Here is a 22,500-nt window from a genome sequence, read left to right as displayed (position 1 = left end):
CGTACCTTCTCCGCTATGCAATCTGGTTTCAGAGCTGGTCATGGGTGCACCTCAGCAACGCTCAAGATCCTAAACGATATCATAACCGCCATCGATAAGAGACATTACTGTGCAGCCGCATTCATCGACATGGCTAAGGCTTTTGACTCTGTCAATCACAACATTCTTATTGGCAGACTCAACAGCCTTGGTTTCTCAAATGATTGCCTCGGTTGGTTCACCGACTACTTCTCCAATAGATTTCAGTATGTCAAATCGGAGGGTCTGTTGTCCGGACCTCTGGCAGTCTCTATGGGGGTGCCCCAGGGTTCAATTATTGGGCCGACTTTCTTCTCTGTATACATCAATGATGTCGCTCTCGCTGCTGGTGATTCTTTGATCCACCTCTACGCAGACGACACCATTCTGTATACCTCTGGCCGTTCGTTGGACACTGTGTTAACTAACCTCCAGATGAGCTTCAATGACATACAACTCTCCTTCCGTGGCCTCCAACTGCTCTTAAATGCAAGTAAAACTAAATGCATGCTCTTCAAACGATCGCTGCCCGCACCTGCCCGCCCGTCCAGCATCACTACTCTGGACGGTTCTGACTTAGAATATGTGGACAACTACAAATACCTAGGTGTCTGGTTAGACTGTAAACTCTCCTTCCAGACTCACATTAAACATCTCCAATCCAAAATTAAATCAAGAATTGGCTTCATATTTCGCAACAAAGCATCCTTCACTCATGCTGCCAAACATACCCTCGTAAAACTGACCATCCTACCGATCCTTGACTTTGGCGATGTCATTTACATTATAGCCTCCAACACTCTACTCAACAAATTGGATGCAGTCTATCACAGTTCCATCCATTTTGTCACCAAAGCCCCATATACTACCCACCACTGCAACCTGTATGATCTCGTTAGATGGCCCTCGCTTCATACTTGTCGCCAAACACACTGGCTCCAGGTCATCTACAAGTATCTGCTAGTTAAAGCCCCGCCTTATCTCAGCTCACTGGTCACCATAGCAGCACCCACCCGTAGCACACGCTCCAGCAGGTATATCTCACTGGTCACCCCCAAAGCCAATTCATCCTTTGGCCGCCTCTCCTTACAGTTCTCTGCTGCCAATGACTGGAACGAACTGCAAAAATCTCTGAAGCTGGAGACTCTTACCTCCCTCACTAACTTTAAGCACCAGCTGTCAGAGCAGCTCACAGATCACTGCACCTGTACATAGCTCATCTGTAAATAGCCCATCCAACTACCTTATCCCCATACTGCATTTATTTATTTATTTATTTATCTTGCTCCTTTGCACCCCAGTATCTCAACTTGCACATTCATCTTCTGCACATCCTACCATTCCAGTGTTTAATTGCTATATTGTTATTACTTTGCCACCATGGCCTATTTATTGTCTTACCTTTCTTATCCTACCTCATTTGCAAATGCTGTATATAGATTTGTCTACTGTATTATTGATTGTGTGTTTGTTTATTCCATGTGTAACTCCGTGTTGTTGTATGTGTCGAACTGCTTTGCTTTGTCTTGGCCAGGTCGCAGTTGTAAATGAGAACTTGTTCTCAACTAGCGCACCTGGTTAAATAAAGGTGAAATAAAAATATATATATTTTCTTTGGGCCGCTTAAGATCAAACAGTGTAAATAAAATATTGCCATATTTGTTGGGATATTTGTTTTTTATTATACATTTTTGAGATGGAAAAACGCACATATAAAGTATTTATAAAAGATAATGGACCTATATATTTATTTTTGAACTAACAATCACCAAAATCAATGCTAGACAATCAGGGAGAATAGAACATTCCCAAAACAATTAATTTAGCAGTATTGATTTTGTGATTATGTTTGTGCAAACGAACACAGCATTAGTCATGGCAATGCATAGAATTTCAGAAAATTAGCTCTAGCTATTTACTGCTGTCAAATGACCAAATGACCCTCTAGTGGCTTCATGGGTGGAATGTTAATAATATTTTTTATAATTTCATAATAAATAAACCCACCGAAAATCTGGTGTTTCTATGTCAAACGGTTTGTTATATTTCTGTCTCCTTTCATGTATATAAAGTGTATTATTGGGATGCAAACATATTTTTTTATAAATTGCAACTCTATATCTGACATGGTACAGGTGTCCTGTTTTTTTAAGGCCATAACCATGTGTGTGAAGTGTATACTTTTGTTTCGAAGTAGATTTGTTTAAGACTACCAAGAAACACTGTGTGACCCTGATTTAGCCCACTGTAGTAAAAGGTTAAATCTTCTCTCAGCTCCATGACAGAATATGTAGAATTGCAGGAAATTTGCTCTAAACTGAAAAAGCGTATCTCATCTCCATGAATTTTGTAAAAACAAATTACAAAAATGTTTATCTACACCTCCAAAATGGGGGCCTCTAAAACTTTCTCTAAAATTCAGCGGCAGGAATGAACCGACCGCGCTCATTGCCACACACCCTGCTACACCCACCACTTAAGCCCCTTTTTAATTGAGAAATAACCCTGAGTATGTGTCAGTGTGTGGGTAGAGTCTAGTTTGTGTGCATAGAGTCAGTGCAAGAGAGGGTCACTGCAGGTAGTCTGGGTAGCCATTTGATTAGCTATTTAGCAGTCACGTTTAGCAGTTTTATGGCTGGGGGTTAAAAGTTGTTAAGGTTCCTTTTGGTTCTCCCTGCTACCGCTCTCCGTGCAGTAGTAGGTAGAACTATGGCTGGATTCGTCGAACATTTTTGGGACCTGCCTCTGACACCGCCTGGAATATATGTCCTGGATGGCAGGGAGCTACAGTGATGTACTGGGCCCTACTCACCACCATCTGTAGTGATTTGCAGTCATGTGCTTTGCAGTTGCCGTACCAATTTGTGATGCAGCCAATCAAGATACTCTCAATGGAGCAGCTGAATAACTTTTTGAGGATCTGATTGCCAAATCTTTTCAGCCTCCTGACGGGAAAGAGGCACTGTCGTGCCCTGTTTACAACTGTGTTGGTGTGTGAGGACCATGCTAATTCCTTAGTGATGTGGACACCGAGGAAGTTAAAGCTGTTTACCCGCTCCATTACAGCCCCATCAATGTGGATGGGAGCATGCTTGCCTCTCCGTATCCTGTAGTCCGCGATCAGCTCCTTTGTCTTCCTGACATTGAGGGAGAGGTTGATGTCCTGGAACCACACTGCCAGGTCTCTGACCTCCTCCCAGTAGCCCATTCCTACTACCATCGTGTCGTCAGCAAACTTAATGATGGTGTCAGAGTCATGCATGGCCACGCAGTAGTGGGTGAACAGGGAGTACAGGAGGGGACTAAGCACACACCCTTTAGGATCCTCCCTGTTGATGGTCAGCGTGGCAGATGTGTTGTTGCTTACCCTGACCACCTGGGGGCGGCCCACCAGGAAGTCCAGGATCCAGTTGCAGAGGGAGGTGTTCAGTCCCAGGGTCCAGAGCTTGGTTATGAGCTTGGACTATGGTGTTGAATGCTGAGCTGTAGTCAATGAAAGGCTTTCTTAGATAGATATTTCTTTTTTACAGGTGGGTGAGGTCAGTGTGGAGTGAAATAGAGATGACCTCATCTGGAGATCTGTTGGGGTGGTATACGCATTGGAGTGGGTCCAGGGTGTCTGGGCGGATGGTGTTGATGTGAGCCATGACCAGACTTTCAAAGCATTTCATGTCTATAGATGTGAGTGCTAAGGGGCGATAGGCAGGTTACCTTGGTGTTCTTGGTTATGGAGACTATGGTGGTCCGCTCGAACCAAGTTGTTATGACAGACCGGGTCGGGGATAGGTTGAAAATGTCATTGAGCGACTTGCCAGCTGGTCAACACATGCTCTGAGTACGTGTCCTGGTATTCCGTCTGGCCCGCAACATTGTGAATGTTAACCTGTTTAAAGATCTTACTCACATCAGCTACGGGGAGCGAGATCACACATTCATCCAGAACAGCTGGTGCTCTCATCCATGGTTTAGTGTTGCTTGCTTCGAAGTGAACATATAAAGCTTTTAGCTTGTCTGTTAGGCTCACATCGCTGGGCAACTCGCGGCTGGGTTTCCTTTTATAATCGGGGATAGTTTGCAAGCCCTGCCACATCCGTCGAGCATGAAAGCTGGTGTAGTATGATTGAATCTTAGTCCTGTATTGATGCTTTTCCTGTTTGATGGCTCGTCGGAGGTTGTAGCGGTATTTCTTACACGCGTCCAGATTAGTGTACCACTCCTTGAAGGCAGCAGATCTAGCCTTTAGCTCAGTGCTGATGTTGCCTGTAATCCATGGTTTTTGGTTGTGGTATGTACGTACGGTCACTGTGGGGACGACATCATTGATGCGCTTTTAATGAAACTGAGACGCATAGAGATGCCTGAAACGCTCAGTCCGCCTCTCCCATTTCACGAGCATACTTACCCACGTGGATAATTGAAAGATGAACGAGGAGAGTTTAATCAAAGAAAACGAACAAAAAATGTTTCCCCTTTTATCTGTGGATTAATTGTCGGAGTAGATACACGTGATTTTGTATGACTCAAAATCGGTTCAAATTCAACAAAGATCCAATTCAACAAAGATCCAGCATTTCAGGTAAAATAACAACCCAATGTTTATCTCCCAGGACAAATTAACTAGCAACAATAAGCTAGATAAATACCCATGAATAATTATTGTGTGTTTCGACCTGTACCCAAATTAATATATTTTGTTCACAGTTGGTTTTGATCGTGTCTGGTGGGGATCGACAAAATCAACATGCGCACGATGACACACACAGATGCACACGCAGATGCACACGCGGGGCCGGTTTGGTCAAGGTGTGATAGCTTATTTCCATTTCCATTTTTTGTTTCTCAGGCTTAATTGGGAGTTTGTGATCTAATGACGCTGCTGACAGTTTTGGTTGACATTTTCACCCTGATTCGTGTCACTTTGGTTGAAAATGCCAGGCCTAACTTAATTAGACGATAAAGGGCTCAAGACAACAAATCCCCACTTAGCAAAAAATCAGGATCCGTCAATATCAAATATGACATTATGAGTGAACTTCTCCCTGTGATCCTGAGAGGGAAGAGAGATGGGGGGATGGCTAGAGGGGACAAGAGAGAGAGAGTGAGGGAGAGAGACGAAGGAGAGAGGGCGAGGAGGGAGCGAGAGACAGGAGAGAGAAATAGGAGAGAAAGAGAGAGAGAAATTTACAGAAATAAAGAAAGAGAGATAGAGAAAGATAATTACATAGAGAGACCTGTATTAATTTCATAAATTAGGCCTATTGATGCAATTATTGTTTGCTTATCTGAAAGGCCTCCCTTTGTATTAAGCTAAATGACGCTATATTTTCCATTGCAGTGCATTTGACAGGCTAAAGATTCTCGCATTTCAGGTCTATTGTGAAGAAAGTCTGACAGCTCACACCTGTATTGCGAGCTAGTGGCATAGTTAGCTAACCTTCTTATAATACACACTGCCTGAGATGTTTTTATTTATCTGGTGACCATTGTTGAGAATTAATAACGATAGCATTATATTTCTGCAGGCGTTTACCTTTGAGAGCCGGGATGTTTGGCTTTGTTGAGCATTTTAAAGAGCTCCAAATAAATAATGAATCTCCAAAAACATATGACCGGGAGACTGGATCAAGTCAGAACACACAGCGAAAGAAAGAAACAGCCCCGTGGTCATTACTTCCTCCTCTCTCCTCTCTCTGAGTATAAAAAAGAAAACATATTTTTGTCATTGTGTTGTTGTTATGACTGCTGTCTTTGAGGACAGCTCTGCACTTTAGAGAGTTCTGGAACAATTAGTCCTCACTCCACCTTTTAGTTTAAAATTGCTAGCTTGAAATTTGCTGTAAAACTGAACATTTTTCTCTCTGTCCCAGGGCAAAATGAGTAGAATTTCATGAAATTAGTTATAAAATTGCAAAATCTTCTCTCCGCCCATGGCAAAATATGTAGATTTGCAGCTTTAAAACTGCAAGATTTGTGTGGGAGGAAGTTGAACCTTTTTCTTGATTGACTGACAGCTAATGTCCGTGGCCAAGTGAAATCCAAGACTCAAATGCCCCCAAACACACGCGCATGGTCCATTGGGGTTGCATGTGTGAAAAGGAGAGAGAGAGGGAGCTGTTGCCTTTTTTTTCTCCTCTATGCTACATGCTTCTTTTGCATGTTTTTTTTTTTATGCATCAATGAAACCTTGGCCTGAAGCGGAACGAGTCTCATCTCCCCAGCAAACATACACTCTTGCACACATGCTTGAATGAAAATCACACACACACATACACACATGCTTGCACACAGACACACACACACACACGCACACTATCACACACACACACACACACACACACACACACACACACACACACACACACACACACACACACACACACACACACACACACACACACACACACAATCTCAATTACACACACACTCACTTCCTCTGCCCCCTTTGAACCCTCCACTGCCTCCTAAGCCACCTGCCAGCCAGAGACAGTAATGGTGTGTGAGGGGAAATGATCAGTGTCTGTGAGGGGCAGAATGAAAAAATTAAAGAAAGAAAGAAACAGCCCCTGGGTCATTACTTTATTCTCTCTCCTTCTGGCTGTTGTCTTTGAGAACAGCTCAGCTCTGTAGACATTTCTGGAACACTCAGTCCTCATTCCACCTTTTAGTTTAAAATGGCTGTCGTCGGCTGTGTGAAAGCTGTTGTTGTCGTAAGGCAGGAGATGAGATGACAGACTCTCACCCCTGTCTTTATTAGTGTAATACTGTCATAGAGGGTCAAATAAGGTGACACAGTCATCTCCTTAAACAGAGCTAGACCATGAATAACACATTGTTACTGCTTAGGCTATATGCTGCCTGCAGCTGTCTACTGGCTAGAGCATGGATTGAATGGGATGGAAATGGGGGGGGGGGGGGGGGGGGGTTGCATGGGAGGAGATTGAAACTCTTTCTTGATTGACTGACAGCTAAGGTCCGTGGCCAAGTGTAATCCAAGACTTGAATGCCCCCAAACACACACGTTCAAACACACACACACGTTCAAACACTTATACACAGTTGTGCAGGCCTTCTGCTACATACAGTACCCTTGGTTTGAACTACATTCTTTAACCTTGACTAAACATCTGATTTAGGCATCTTCACAGATAATACAAGTGAGCACTTTCTCCCTGGACCCCAAAGCTTGTTGAAACCCCCATTGTTTGTTTTTCTTTCATTATTTTTTATCCTCCTGTATTCTCCTGTATTTTTAATTTATGCAATGGAGAGGAAGGAGTCCTTTAGGGTTGCATGTGTGAGTAAGCATGAGAAGGAGAGAGAGATGGAGACGGAGCTGTTGCCTGTTTTATTCTCCTCTATGCTACATGCTCCTGCATGTTTTTTTTTCTGCATCAATGAAACCTTGGCCTGAAGCAGAACGAGTCCATTCGCCCCAGCAAACACACTCTTGGATACACTGTTGCATGAAAAGCACACACACACACACACACACACACACACACACACACACTTCCTCTGCCCTCTTTGAACCCTCCATCACCTCCTAAGCCACCATCCAGTCAGAGACAGTAATGGTGCGTGAGGGGAAATGATCAGTGTCTGTGTGAAGCAGTGTCCGTCCCGTGGCTCTGGAGATCACACACACCGCCACCCGGGTCAATAGGCAATTAAACCTGAGTGAGGAGGATAGGCCGTATTACTGAGCAGGAGAACCAGGCAGTGTGTGGGTCTGTTTGTGTGTGTACATGTGCGTGTGTTCAGGCAAGAAAGCAGGCAGGCCACAACCGCCCCAAGGGGTGTTAACTCTAATCTGTGGAGGCGCTAGCCAAGCTAATCGCTAATCTGGCTGGTGGAAAAGATGCAACTAGCAGAGTGGCTGAAGCTGGTTCAGACCAGGCACCAAGGACCAGGGGGCAGCTCTCTACTCTCACTGTATAGGCTAAGTGACCAGTGATTAATAAGTAGAATTGATTTGACAGACTGGGGAGTTTTGTTATAGAACATAGAAGACAAGTAGTGCTAACAAAATGTCTAGCCAAGGTATATTATATTATTAACCCATTGCATTGATTTTCCCAAGGATAGATTAACATACATGAATTTATCTTCCTTAAATTAACATTATTTTCCAGGGTTGCAAAATTCCGGTAACTTTTTATCCAAAAACAGTTTATCCAAAAATTGGGGATAGAGGATTCCAGATGTCCTATTTGTTCCCTCCTGATTTCGGGAATCAGGATTTATGGAATACCTTGTCACGATCGTGTGGCGGATTAACGGACCAAAATGCAGCTTTTGGAAAATAAGCCATCTTCTTTATTAAACAACACGAAGATGAACACGACACAAAACACTTTACAAACTAACAAAATAACAAAACGACCGTGAAGCTACAAACGTTGTGCACAAACATACAGGCTACTAACGTTCTACATAGACAATTACCCACAATCAATGAGAGCCTATGGCTACCCTAAATAAGGCTCCCAATCAGAGACAACCGAAATCAGCTGTCTCTAATTGGGAACTCATTCAGGTAACCATAGACTCTCCTAGATAACTAACCAACATAGACAACTCTAGACATATACACTCAACACAAAACCATCTACTACACCCCATAACCCCTTTACCAAATAAACACCCAACACCAACAAAACATAAACATTCCCCATGTCACACCCTGACCTAACTAAAATAATCAAGAAAACAAAGAATACTAAGGCCAGGGCGTGACATAACCCCCCCCTTGAGGCGCGAACTCCGGGCGCACCATACACAGTCTAGGGGAGGGTCTGGGTGGGCTTCCATCCACGGTGGCGGCTCCGGCTCTGGTCGCGGTCCCCACGTCACCACAGTACCTAAACACCTCCTAGGCTTCCTCCAAACGACCCCCCTCCACCTTAACCCCATTGCATTCAGGGGCAGTTCCGGACTAAGGGGCAGTACCAGGGTAAGAGGCAGTACCAGGGTCAGGGGCAGTACTAGGGTCAGGGACAATACCAGGGTCAGGGGCAGTACCAGGGTAAGGGGCAGCACCAGGGTAAGGGGCAGCACCAGGGTAAGGGGCAGCTCCGGACTGAGGAATGGCAGCTCCGGACTGAGGGATGGCCCATGGCTGGCTGACGGATCTGGCTGCTCATGGCTAGCTGACGGATCTGGCTGCTCATGGCTAGCTGACGGATCTGGCTGCTCATGGCTAGCTGACGGATCTGGCTGCTCATGGCTAGCTGACGGATCTGGCTGCTCATGGCTAGCTGACGGATCTGGCTGCTCATGGCTAGCTGACGGATCTGGCTGCTCATGGCTAGCTGACGGATCTGGCTGCTCATGGCTAGCTGACGGATCTGGCTGCTCATGGCTAGCTGACGGATCTGGCTGCTCATGGCTGGCTGACTGATCTGGCTGCTCCTGTCTGGTTGGCGGCTCTGGCAGATCCTGTCTGGTTGGCGGCTCTGGCAGATCCTGTCTGGTTGGCGGCTCTGGCAGATCCTGTCTGACGGACGGCTCTAGCGGCTCCTGTCTGGCTGGCGGCTCTAGCGGCTCCTGTCTGGCGGACGGCTCAGTGGGCTCATGGCAGACGGGCGGCTTTGCAGGCTCATGGCAGACGGGCGGCTTTGCAGGCTCATTGCAGACGGATGGCTCAGATGGCGCTGGGGAGACAGATGGCTCAGATGGCGCTGGGGAGACGGATGGCTCAGATGGCGCTGGGGAGACGAGCAGTTCAGTCATCGCTGTGCAGACGGCAGACTGCTGCCGGCTGAGGCGCACTGTAGGCCTGGTGCGTGGTGCCGGGACTGGTGGCACCGGGCTGGGGACACGCATCTCAGGGCTAGTGCGGGGAGCAGGAACAGGGCATACTGGACCCTGGGGACGCACATTAGGCCTAGTGCGTGGGGCCGGAACTGGTGGTACCGGACTGGGGACACGCATCTCAGGGCTAATGCGGGGAGCAGCAACAGGATGCACAGGACTCTGGAGACGCACAAGAGGCTTAGTGCGTGGTGCCGGAATTGGTGATACCGGGCTGGAGACACGCACCATAGGACGAGTGCGTGGAGGAGGAACAGGGCTCTGGAGACACACTGGAAGCCTGTTACGTGGTGTAGGCACTGGTGGCACTGAACTGGGGCGGGGAGGTGGCGCCGGAAATACCGGACCGTGCAGGCGTATTGGCTCCCTTGAGCATTGAGCCTGACCAACCTTACCTGGTTGAATGCTCCCCGTTGCCCGACCAGTGCGGGGAGGTGGAATAACCCGCACCGGGCTATGTAGGCAAACCGGGGACACCATGCGTAAGGCTGGTGCCATGTAAACCGGCCCGAGGAGACGCACTGGTGGCCAGATATGTAGGGCCGGCTTCATGACATCCGGCTCAATACTCAATCTAGCCCTGCCAGTGCGGGGAGGTGGAATAACCCGCACCGGGCTATGCACACGTACAGGAGACACCGTGCGCTCTACTGCGTAACACGGTGTCTGCCCGTACTCTCGCTCTCCACGGTAATTACAGGGAGTAGGCGCAGGTTTCCTACCTGACTTCGCCACTCTCCCTTTAAGCCCCCCCCAAAGAAATTTTTTGGGTTTTCCCACAGGCTTCCTACCGCTTCGTCGTGCTGCCTCCATTCGCCGGTATCCCTCCTCGCACTGCGCCAGAGAATCCCAGGCGGGCTCCGGCACTCTCCCTGGGTTGATCGCCCACCTGTCGATCTCCTCCCACGTAGTGTAACCCAGATCCTTTGTAGGTTCCTTTTCCTGCCTCCGAGCTAGCTCCTCATATCGCCGCCTCTCTGCTTTCGCTGCCTCCAGCTCAGCTTTGGGGTGGTTATATTCTCCTGGTACCTCCCGGTCTAAAATTTCCTCCCATGTCCATAAATCCTTGTATTGCTCCTGTTGCCGCTGGTGTTGCTGCTTGGTCCTATGGTGGGTAATTCTGTCACGATCGTGTGGCGGATTAACGGACCAAAATGCAGCTTTTGGAAAATAAGCCATCTTCTTTATTAAACAACACGAAGATGAACACGACACAAAACACTTTACAAACTAACAAAATAACAAAACGACCGTGAAGCTACAAACGTTGTGCACAAACATACAGGCTACTAACGTTCTACATAGACAATTACCCACAATCAATGAGAGCCTATGGCTACCCTAAATAAGGCTCCCAATCAGAGACAACCGAAATCAGCTGTCTCTAATTGGGAACTCATTCAGGTAACCATAGACTCTCCTAGATAACTAACCAACATAGACAACTCTAGACATATACACTCAACACAAAACCATCTACTACACCCCATAACCCCTTTACCAAATAAACACCCAACACCAACAAAACATAAACATTCCCCATGTCACACCCTGACCTAACTAAAATAATCAAGAAAACAAAGAATACTAAGGCCAGGGCGTGACATACCTGGACATTTTGGGAAAGTTACTGAAATTGTACAACCCTATTCTTTTCCAAGATTAGATGGTAGGAATGTGAATGGGGTGAGTCAGAATGATAGCTCTTTGGAACTCATCCTCTGTTCTCACATTCTTCTAGATATTCTCTATTTCTACCTCCTTACACCCTGAAGTGCACATATATATCCATCAGAAATCTCTGACACCTCTCAGGTGCTTCCAATCGTACAGTTTGGCTCTTTCAGAAACAAGATAACAGGTATAAGATATACCTACAAAGGGGCACTGACAAAGTGAACAAGAATGAGATAATATACTTATTATTAGCTCGAGAAAGTGTGTAAAAGAGCAAAAATCTCTGACAGAACTCAGCCATGTAGTTTAAGCTGCAATGGGGAAACGAATGGAGGGCGGTTTCTCTCTTTTGGCTGGATGTGTTTGGTGTATTATTTACAAGATAAGATTCATGGTCTCCCTGTTGCATTTTAAACCTTGTTGCTACCATGCTGCCTCTGGGTTAGAGCTAACTGTAGTGACATTCAGAGAGAGAGAGAGAGAGAGAGAATGAGGCAAAAAAGGAGAGACAGAGGCAGAACGCGAGAGGAGAGAGGGAGAGAGAGACAGGGGTAGACAAAGAGATAGGTAGAGGTGGAGAGAGATATAATGAGAGAGAGGGGAGGGAAGAGAGAGGGAAGGACAGAGAGAGAGCAAGAGTATGTGAAAACAAAAGCCTCTCTCCATCGTGTTCTAATACCTATCATCACTCAGGGCCTCCACTCTACTTGCACTTTTCTCCTTCATTTTAGAGAGGGGGTGAGGGAGTGCTGAGGAGAATGGGAGAGAGAGGTAGTTATGACACAAAGGAGAATTTACTGAGATGGGTTTGCAACTACTGTGTTGCATCTCCTGTTGTTGTGTTTGATTGTCTCTGTCTGGACCCAAAGGTCTTTACTACCTTTCCTACTGACAGAGGGAGAAAGGCCCCATGAAAAGTAAATAATCCTGGCAATATGACTACTAGAGATTTTAGCAGAAAATATTTTCCTTGCCCTTGAGTTTGAGTGTCTAAATTGCCAGCATGGTCATAGTAAACATTACATTCATGGTGTGTGTATGTGTGTCACAGTCACGGTCAGCCCACTAACACCACACCATAGAACATTTACATCTATAAAGGGCAGAAACAAACCACATGGGAACAGAACCCAGTAAATAACACAAGACAAATCAGTCCTATAGATGAACAGCATGGAAAACTACAACTTTCTGGCACTCACATATCCTCACAATATGGAAGGCTACAAAACAAGCAACATGTTTTACAAGATGCTGGTCTCATCTGCTCTGCTCCCCTGTTACTCCGCCCATTCAAACTAACCTCATTTTGATGAGGATGATGATGAAGAGAATATGAGGATGATGATGAAGAGGAGATCAATAATCATAAATTGCTGGTTGATGAGAAAAAACATTGTTAATCCGTATGGATTCTCTCAGCATAATGCTCTTGGTTGATGTGATAGGGACACTACTCTCCCACATGCTCTTGAATTAACTATGACTTGCCCCGCAGCCAACTTTTCTAGGACTACACCCGTTCATGCTTGATAAGCGTGCACCCCTTTTTCCCCCGGGTTCGTTTGAATATCGTTATATTTTACATTTGTGTGACTGTCCATGTTTTGGGGTTCTTGTGGACCACAGGAGGAGAAGCTGCTGCTGCTGAAAAAGCTAATAGGGATCAAAATAAACAAATTAACAATTGGTTGCACGCCTGCTTGGCTATGGTTTTGCCCAGGGAGCGGTTCAAGGTATTTCCACCTCTTTCTGACAGTGTTCTGTAAACTGATGGCAAGAGTGTCCGTTTTGGATTGAGGTGATTTTGATTAGGATTTCTTGTTAGAAATTCCTTTTTGTTTGTTTGTTTTGGTAAGTGATATTTGCCTATTTTGCTGTAATAATAAGGCTTTTAATTCCTACCACTGCTACCACGATTCTTTGGTGGGTGTGGGTCGTTCATTGGTGTGGAACAGTAACTGCATCCAAGAATTGCTTGTGACCACTTTAATTAACACAAACAGCACCTTCACTAGTAATCATTCCGAGTGTTCCTCCATTCAGATGAGTTTTTCACGGCGCAAGCACATTTCCCATTTTGTTAACCCACTGCTTGTGATGACTCGATCCCCTGCAGAAAAGAGTTGTTAGGATGTCCCGGGAACATCAGGAGGTTGTATTATGGTCCCCTGGACATTCTTGGGACGTTCCCTGTTTGCTAGATACAGTTGAAGTCGGAAGTTTACATACACCTTAGCCAAATATATTTAAACTCAGTTTTTCACAATTCCTGACATTTAATCAGAGTAAAAATTCAGTTAGGATCACCACTTTATTTTAAGAATGTGAAATGTCAGAATAATAGCAGAGAGAGAATGATTTATTTAAACGTGTATTTCTTTCATCACAATCCCAGTGGGTCAGAAGTTTACATACACTCAATTAGTATTTGGTAGCATTGCCTTTCAAATGTTTAACTTGGGTCAAACTTTCGGGTAGCTTTCCACAAGCTTCCCACAATAAGTTGGGTGATTTTTGGCCCATTCCTCCTGACAGAGTTGGTGTAACTGAGTCAGGATTGTATTCCTTCTTGCTCACACACGCTTTTTCAGTTCTGCCCACAAATTTTCTATGGGATTGAGGTCAGGACTTTGTGATGGCCACTCCAATACCTTGACTTTGTTGTCCTTAAGCCATTTTGTCACAACTTTGGAATTATGCTTGGGGTCATAATTATGCTTGGGTTTGGGGTCTTGGTCACCCCCACAACATGATGCTGCCACCCCCGCGCTTCATGGTTGGGCTGGTGTTCTTCGGCTTGCAAGCCTCCCCCTTTTTCCTCCTAAGATAACGGTGGTCATTATGGCCAAGCAGTTCTATTTTTGTTTCATCAGACCAGAGGACATTTCTCCAAAAAGTATGATCTTTGTCCCTATGTGCAGTTGCAAACCATAGTCTGCCGATTTTATGGCGTTTTTGGAGCAGGTGCTTCTTCCTTGCTGAGTGGCCTTCCAGGTTATGTCGATATCGGACTCATTTTACTGTGGATATAGAGACTTTTGTACCTGTTTCGTCCAGCATCTTTAGAAGGTCCTTTGCTGTTGTTCTGGGATTGATTTTCACTTTTGCACCAAAGTACGTTCATCTCTAGGAGACAGAATGCGTCTTCTTCCTGAGCAGTATGACGGCTGCGTGGTCCCATGGTGTTTATACTTGCATACTATTGTTTCTACAGATGAACGTGGCGTTTGGAAATTGCTCCCAAGGATGAACCAGACTTGTGGAGGTCTAAAAAATTGTTTTTTTTCTGAGATGTTGGCTGATTTCTTTAGATTTTCCCATGATGTCAAGCAAAGAGGCACTGAGTTTGAAGGTAGGCCTTGAAATACATCCACAGGTACTCCTCCAATTGACTCAAATTATGTCAATTAGCCTATCAGAAGCTTCTAAACATCATTTATGACATAATTTTCTGGAATTATATCATTTTCTGGACATGAAAATGACATAATTTTCTGGACATGAAAATGACATAATTTTCTGGAATATTCCAAGCTGTTTAAAGGCATAGTTAACTTAGTGTATGTAAACTTATGACCCACTGGAATTGTGATACAATTAATTATAAGTGAAATAATCTGTCTGTAAACAATTGTTGGAAAAAGGACTTGTGTCCTGCACAAAGTAGATGTTCTAACCGACTTGCCAAAACTATAGTTTGTTAACAAGAAATGTGTGGAGTGGTTGAAAAACGAGTTTTAATGACTCCAACCTAAGTGTATGTAAACTTCTGACTTCAACTGTATTAAGATATCTTGTTTTGTTTTTCATGCTGAAAGGTCTCTTTTATACAAAGCCTCACTCTATTTCTTCACACATCGCTTAGCTTGATATAATTAATTTCATGCATAGAGCTACAGTGGGTGGAGGATAATGTCATTTTCACTCGGCCTTAGATTTAGGGATATTGCATTATGAGAGAGAATCGTCCTCACTTTCTTAGCTTTTAATTAAGTATGCAGATTCCATAGAGTTTTTATTCGATGTCAATCAAGATTTAATGGATTATTTTTATTCGTTTATGAAAAAAATGCCTTTTCGAAGGGAAGAGCGTGTGCATTATTCATTGGTGAGACCAGAAGAATGTATGACTGAGAGAAGATGGTGTTCTTGACTTCGATACATGATTTGTGCACTTTTCACTGTGACTCATCTTACTACTGGAAAGATACAGCAGGTAGGAAGTGAATCGCTGCTGACCCCAGGCCAGCCCCGACCTCCAAACGTTGAGCTCTAACCCCTGTATGACCTGTGTCTGGTGTTCTATAGCCTTGACCTCTAACCCCTGGTTTTTGTCTGTATTCTACAGGTGATCCAGCGCAGGGAAGATGGCTCAGTAAACTTCTTCAGAGGATGGGACTCCTACCGTGAGGGATTTGGCAAGATCACTGGAGAACACTGGCTAGGTAAGTGTGTGTGTCTGATTTGTGAGTGAACGATCAAGAAGTACCTTGGCACAGTTCTTGGTTCCAGGACCATTGCAGAGTATGGGATAGTGGTTTGAGCGCTGGTATAATACGAAAGTAGTGTGGTTGGTCGGGGTGGGTGGGTGGGGGTATTATGCGAACGACTAGCAACTTAAATGTTGCGAATTCGAATCTCATCATGGACAACTTTAGCATTTTAGCTAATTAGCAACTTTTCAACTTCTTACTACTTTTTAGCTACTTTGCAACTACTTAGCATGTGAGCTAACACTTCCACTAACACTAACCTTAAACATTTCTCCAACCCTAAACTTAACCCTAACCTTAACCCTAACCCATAACCTTAACCCCTAGCCTAGCTAGTGTTAGCCAGTTAACTAACCTTTCTTTCACTCCCGCCCACTCTCTCTATCACTCTCACTCACTCTCTCTCAATTCAATTTTAGGGCTTTGTTGGCATGGGAAACATATGTTAACATTGCCAAAGCAAGTGAACTAGATAATAAATAAAAGTGAAATAAACAATAAATAAACAGTAGATATTACACTCACAAAAGTTCCAAAATAATATAGACATTTCAAATGTCATATTATGTGCAAATAGCTAAAGTACAAAAGGGAAAATAAATAAACAAAAATATGGGTTGTATTTAGAATAGTGTTTGTTCTTCACTGGTTTCCCTTTTCTTGTGGCAACAGGTCACACATCTTGCTGCAGTGATGGCACCCAGTAGATATGGGAGTTTATCAAAATTGGGTTTGATTTCAAATTCTTTGTGGATCTGTGTAATCTGATGGAAAAATGTGTCTCTGATATGGCCATATATTTGGCAGGATGTTAGGAAGTGCAGCTCAGTTTCCACCTCATTTTGTGGGCAGTGTGCACATGGCCTTGAGAGCCAGGTCTGCCTATGGCGGCCTTTCTCAATAGCAAAGCTATGCTCACTGAGTCTGTACATAGTCAAAACGTTGCTTAAGTTTGGGCCAGTCACAGTGGTCAGGTATTCTGCCGCTGTGTACTCTCTGTTAAGTGCCAAATATAATTATTGGTTGGTGAGCAGACCCAAGACCTCACAACCATAAAGGGCAATGGGTTCTATAAATGATTCAAGTATTTTAAGCCAGATCCTAATTGTTATGTCAAATTTGATGTTCCTTTTGATGACATAGAAGGCCCTTCTTGCCTTGTTTCTCAGATCGTTCACAGCTTTGTGGAAGTTACCTGTGGCACTGATGTTTAGGCCGAGGTATGTGTATGTGTTTGTGTGCTCTAGGGCAATGGTGTCTAGATGGAATTTGTATTCGTGGTCCTGGGAACTGGACCTTTTTACATCCATTTACATCCATGATTTATATATCAATGAATTAGCACAGTCTGTGCAGTTTTGGCAGCCAAATATGTGTCCTCCTGCCACAACCTGAGGGTCAGCCAGTGAAAACTGCAAGTAATGTCGATAATATTTCCCATCTTGTTTTGTTTTGTCTTTCATACCATGTCATGTGTCTTCTCAGTCATGTTGACACTGGTCTACTACCATTGCTTTAATGTATTGTTGTTCTGATTAATATTGTTGTTGTAGTTGTTGTTAATGGTAATCCCATGTCCACTACTACTATTATTATTGCTGTTGGTCCCACCATTTATTTATATATAAATATATATATATATTTTATATATATATATAAATATATATATATTTTTCGATATGTATACTTTGACAATGTAAGAGAGAGAGAGAGACGCCCAGTGGAAGAGAAAAAAGAGAGAGAGGCAGGGGGCAGTGGAAGAGAAAGAGAGTGAGATAGAGAAAAAGAGAGACAGCGAGAAAGAGAGAGAGAGAGGGAGAGGGAGCGAGATGGCCAGTGGAAGAGAAAAAAGAGAGAGAGAGAGAGACAGAGAGAGAGAGATAGTGCTCAGTGGGAGAGAGAGCAGTGAGAGAGAGAAAGAGAGAGAGCAGTGGGAGAGAGAGAGAGAGAGAGAGAGAGAGAGAGAGAGAGAGAGAGAGAGAGAGAGAGAGAGAGAGAAAGAGAGAGAGCAGTGGGAGAGAGAGAGAGAGAGAGAAAGAGAAAGAGAGAGAGCAGTGGGAGAGAGAGAGAGAGAGAGAGCAGTGGGAGAGAGAGAGAAAGATAGAGAGAGAGCAGTGGGAGAGAGAGAGAGAAAGAGAGAGCAGTGGGAGAGAGAGAGAGAGAGCAGTGGGAGAGAGAGAGAGAGAGATAGCAGTGGGAGAGCGAGAGAGAGAGGGCAGTGGAAGAGCGAGAGCAGTGGGCAGTGGGAGAGCGAGAGCAGTGGGCAGTGGGAGAGAGAGAGCAGAGGGCAGTGGGAGAGAGGGCAGTGGGAGAGAGAGGGCAGTGGGAGAGAGAGGGCAGTAGGAGAGAGAGAGCAGTGGGAGAGAGCAGTGGGAGAGCGAGAGCAGTGGGCAGTGGGAGAGAGAGAGAGAGAGAGAGGGCAGTGGGAGAGAGAGGGCAGTGGGAGAGAGGGCAGTGGGAGAGAGAGGGTAGTTGGAGAGAGGGCATTGGGAGAGAGGGCAGTGGGAGAGAGGGCAGTGGGAGAGAGAGCGAGCAGTGGGAGAGAGGGCAGTGGGAGAGAGAGCGAGCAGTGGGAGAAAGGGCAGTGGGAGAGAGAGCGAGCAGTGGGAGAGAGGGCAGTGGGAGAGAGAGCGAGCAGTGGGAGAGAGAGCGAGCAGTGGGAGAAAGGGCAGTGGGAGAGAGAGCGAGCAGTGGGAGAGAGGGCAGTGGGAGAGAGAGCGAGCAGTGGGAGAAAGGGCAGTGGGAGGAGAGCGAGCAGTGGGAGAGAGAGGGCAGTGGGAGAGAGAGCGATCAGTGGGAGAAAGAGGGCAGTGGGATAGAGAGTGAGCAGTGGGAGAGAGAGCGAGCAGTCGAAGAGAGAGGGCAGTGGGAGAGAGAGCGAGCAGTCGAAGAGAGAGGGCAGTGGGAGAGAGGGCAGTGGGAGAGAGGGCAGTGGGAGAGAGAGCAGTGGGCAGTAGGAGAGAGAGAGAGCAGTGGGAGAGAGTGGGCAGTGGGAGAGAGAGAGCAGTGGGAGAGAGAGGGCAGTGGGAGAGAGTGAGCAGTGGGAGAGAGGGCAGTGGGAGAGAGAGCGAGCAGTGGGAGAAAGGGCAGTGGGAGAGAGAGCGAGCAGTGGGAGGAGAGCGAGCAGTGGGAGAAAGGGCAGTGGGAGAAAGAGGGCAGTGGGAGAGAGAGAGCAGAGGGCAGTGGGGGAGAGGGCAGTGGGAGAGAGAGCGAGCAGTGGGAGAAAGGGCAGTGGGAGAGAGGGCAGTGGGAGAGAGAGCGAACAGTGGGAGAGAGAGGGCAGTAGGAGAGAGAGCGAGCAGTGGGAGAGAGGGCAGTAGGAGAGAGAGCGAGCAGTGGGAGAGAGAAGGCAGAGGGAGAGCGAGCAGTGGGAGAGAGGGGAGTGGGAGAGAGAGGGCAGTGGGAGAGAGAGAGCAGAGGGCAGTGGGAGAGAGGGCAGTGGGAGAGAGAGGGCAGTGGGAGAATGAGGGCAGTGGGAGAGAGAGTGAGCAGTGGGAGAAAGGGCAGTGGGAGGAGAGCGAGCAGTGGGAGAGAGGGCAGTGGGAGAGAGAGGGCAGTGGGAGAGAGGGCAGTGGTGGAGAGGGCAGTGGGAGAGAGACAGCAGTGGGAGAGAGAGCGATCAGTGGGAGAAAGAGGGCAGTGGGATAGAGAGTGAGCAGTGGGAGAGAGAGCGAGCAGTCGGAGAGAGAGGGCAGTGGGAGAGAGGGCAGTGGGAGAGAGGGCAGTGGGAGAGAGGGCAGTGGGAGAGAGAGCAGTGGGCAGTAGGAGAGAGAGAGAGCAGTGGGAGAGAGAGGGCAGTGGGAGAGAGAGAGCAGTGGGAGAGAGAGGGCAGTGGGAGAGAGTGAGCAGTGGGAGAGAGAGCGAGCAGTGGGAGAGAGAGGGCAGTGGGAGAGAGAGCGAGCAGTGGGAGAGAGGGCAGTGGGAGAGCGAGCAGTGGGAGAGAGGGCAGTGGGAGAGAGAGCGAACAGTGGGAGAGAGAGTGCAGTAGGAGAGAGAGCGAGCAGTGGGAGAGAGAAGGCAGAGGGAGAGCGAGCAGTGGGAGAGAGGGCAGTGGGAGAGAGAGCGAGCAGTGGGAGAGAGGGCAGTGGGAGAGAGAGCGAGCAGTGGGAGAAAGGGCAGTGGGAGAGAGAGCGAGCAGTGGGAGAGAGAGCGAGCAGTGGGAGAAAGGGCAGTGGGAGGAGAGCGAGCAGTGGGAGAGAGGGCAGTGGGAGAAAGAGGGCAGTGGGAGAGAGAGAGCAGAGGGCAGTGGGAGAGAGGGCAGTAGGAGAGAGGGCAGTGGGAGAGAGAGGGCAGTGGGAGAGAGAGCGATCAGTGGGAGAAAGAGGGCAGTGGGAGAGAGAGTGAGCAGTGGGAGAAAGGGCAGTGGGAGGAGAGTGAGCAGTGGGAGAGAGGGCAGTGGGAGAGAGAGGGCAGTGGGAGAGAGAGAGCAGAGGGCAGTGGGAGAGAGGGCAGTGGGAGAGAGAGGGCAGTGGGAGAGAGAGCGATCAGTGGGAGAAAGAGGGCAGTGGGAGAGAGAGTGAGCAGTGGCAGAGAGAGCGAGCAGTCGAAGAGAGAGGGCAGTGGGAGAGAGGGCAGTGGGAGAGAGAGCGAGCAGTCGAAGAGAGAGGGCAGTGGGAGAGAGGGCAGTGGGAGAGAGAGCAGTGGGCAGTAGGAGAGAGAGAGAGCAGTGGGAGAGAGTGGGCAGTGGGAGAGAGAGAGCAGTGGGAGAGAGAGGGCAGTGGGAGAGAGTGAGCAGTGGGAGAGAGGGCAGTGGGAGAGAGAGCGAGCAGTGGGAGAAAGGGCAGTGGGAGAGAGAGCGAGCAGTGGGAGAGAGGGCAGTGGGAGAGAGAGCGAGCAGTGGGAGAAAGGGCAGTGGGAGGAGAGCGAGCAGTGGGAGAGAGAGAGCAGTGGGAGAGAGAGGGCAGTGGGAGAGAGTGAGCATTGGGAGAGAGGGCAGTGGGAGAGAGAGCGAGCAGTGGGAGAAAGGGCAGTGGGAGAGAGAGCGAGCAGTGGGAGAGAGGGCAGTGGGAGAGAGAGCGAGCAGTGGGAGAAAGGGCAGTGGGAGGAGAGCGAGCAGTGGGAGAGAGGGCAGTGGGAGAAAGAGGGCAGTGGGAGAGAGAGAGCAAAGGGCAGTGGGAGAGAGGGCAGTGGGAGAAAGGGCAGTGGGAGAGAGGGCAGTGGGAGAGCGAGGGCAGTGGGAGAGAGAGCGATCAGTGGGAGAAAGAGGGCAGTGGGAGAGAGAGTGAGCAGTGGGAGAAAGGGCAGTGGGAGGAGAGCGAGCAGTGGGAGAGAGGGCAGTGGGAGAGAGAGGGCAGTGGGAGAGAGAGAGCAGAGGGCAGTGGGAGAGAGGGCAGTGGGAGAGAGGGCAGTGGGAGAGAGAGGGCAGTGGGAGAAAGAGGGCAGTGGGAGAGAGAGTGAGCAGTGGGAGAGAGAGCGAGCAGTCGGAGAGAGAGGGCAGTGGGAGAGAGGGCAGTGGGAGAGAGAGAGCAGTGGGCAGTAGGAGAGAGAGAGAGCAGTGGGAGAGAGAGGGCAGTGGGAGAGAGAGAGCAGTGGGAGAGAGGGCAGTGGGAGAGAGGGCAGTGGGAGAGAGAGCGAACAGTGGGAGAGAGCGAGCAGTGGGAGAGAGAGGGCAGAGGGAGAGCGATCAGTGGGAGAGACAGGGCAGTGGGAGAGAGGGTAGTGGGAGAGAGAGCGAGCAGTGGGAGAGAGAGAGAGCAGTGGGAGAAAGGGCAGTGGGAGAGAGAGCAGTGGGAGAAAGGGCAGTGGGAGGAGAGCGAGCAGTGGGAGAGAGGGCAGTGGAAGAGAGAGGGCAGTGGGAGAGAGAGCGAGCAGTGGGAGAGAGAGGGCTGTGGGAGAGAGAGTGAGCAGTGGGAGAGAGAGCGAGCAGTGGGAGAGAGAGGGCAGTGGGAGAGAGGGCAGTGGGAGAGAGAGAGCAGTGGGGAGTGGGAGAGAGAGAGAGAGCAGTGGGAGAGAGAGGGCAGTGGGAGAGAGAGAGAGCAGTGTGCAGTGGGAGAGAGGGCAGTGGGAGAGAGAGGGCAGTGGGAGAGAGAGAGCAGTGGGAGAGAGAGGGAGAGGGCAGTGGGAGAGAGAGAGACAGAGAGGGCAGTGGGAGAGAGAGAGACAGGGAGGTTAGTGGGAGAGAGAGAGACAGGGAGAGAGAGAGAGAGACTACAACGGAAAATGTTGAGTTAAGTGAGAAAAAGGGCAAGTTGCCTGTGTGTCTTCAACTCCTACAGTATTTAATATACCTGTAAACTAAAACTAACTATTTTAAAAAGAGGCACTGCCAGCCTAGAGACCACTAGTTGACTACCACATCAGGCCTATCACATTAAAGACAGGTAAAGAGAAGGACAGGACCAGCAGGAGAGGGGAGGGTCTGCTGGCTATAAGAGGTTATCAATGTTTCCTCGATCCCGCTGTGCACAGAGTGCTCTCTCTCTATCTCTCCCTCTCTTCCCCATCCCTCCATCCTCCTCGCCAGCTCTTGTGGTTTTTGGAGAGCTCTTCAATCTCA

The 22,500-nt window shown here is 47.7% G+C and overlaps 1 protein-coding gene across 4 annotated transcripts in view; it reads left to right on the top strand.

Moving 5' to 3' along the window:
- The window catches only part of LOC129818118 (fibrinogen C domain-containing protein 1-like), a 315,002-nt gene that overhangs the window by 196,260 nt on the left and 96,242 nt on the right, over positions 1 to 22,500 (top strand). For all 4 annotated transcript variants that reach the window (XM_055873713.1, XM_055873712.1, XM_055873709.1 and 1 more), the window contains one exon: positions 15,860 to 15,956. In XM_055873713.1, coding sequence (XP_055729688.1) covers positions 15,860 to 15,956 — 97 coding nt within the window. The remainder of the gene's footprint in view (positions 1 to 15,859; positions 15,957 to 22,500) is intronic.

Source organism: Salvelinus fontinalis, chromosome 21 (genome assembly GCF_029448725.1).
Source record: "Salvelinus fontinalis isolate EN_2023a chromosome 21, ASM2944872v1, whole genome shotgun sequence".
Lineage (NCBI taxonomy): Eukaryota > Metazoa > Chordata > Actinopteri > Salmoniformes > Salmonidae > Salvelinus > Salvelinus fontinalis.
The sequence above is the reverse complement of the archived record's forward strand: the minus strand, read 5'-3'. Positions and strand labels throughout refer to the sequence as shown.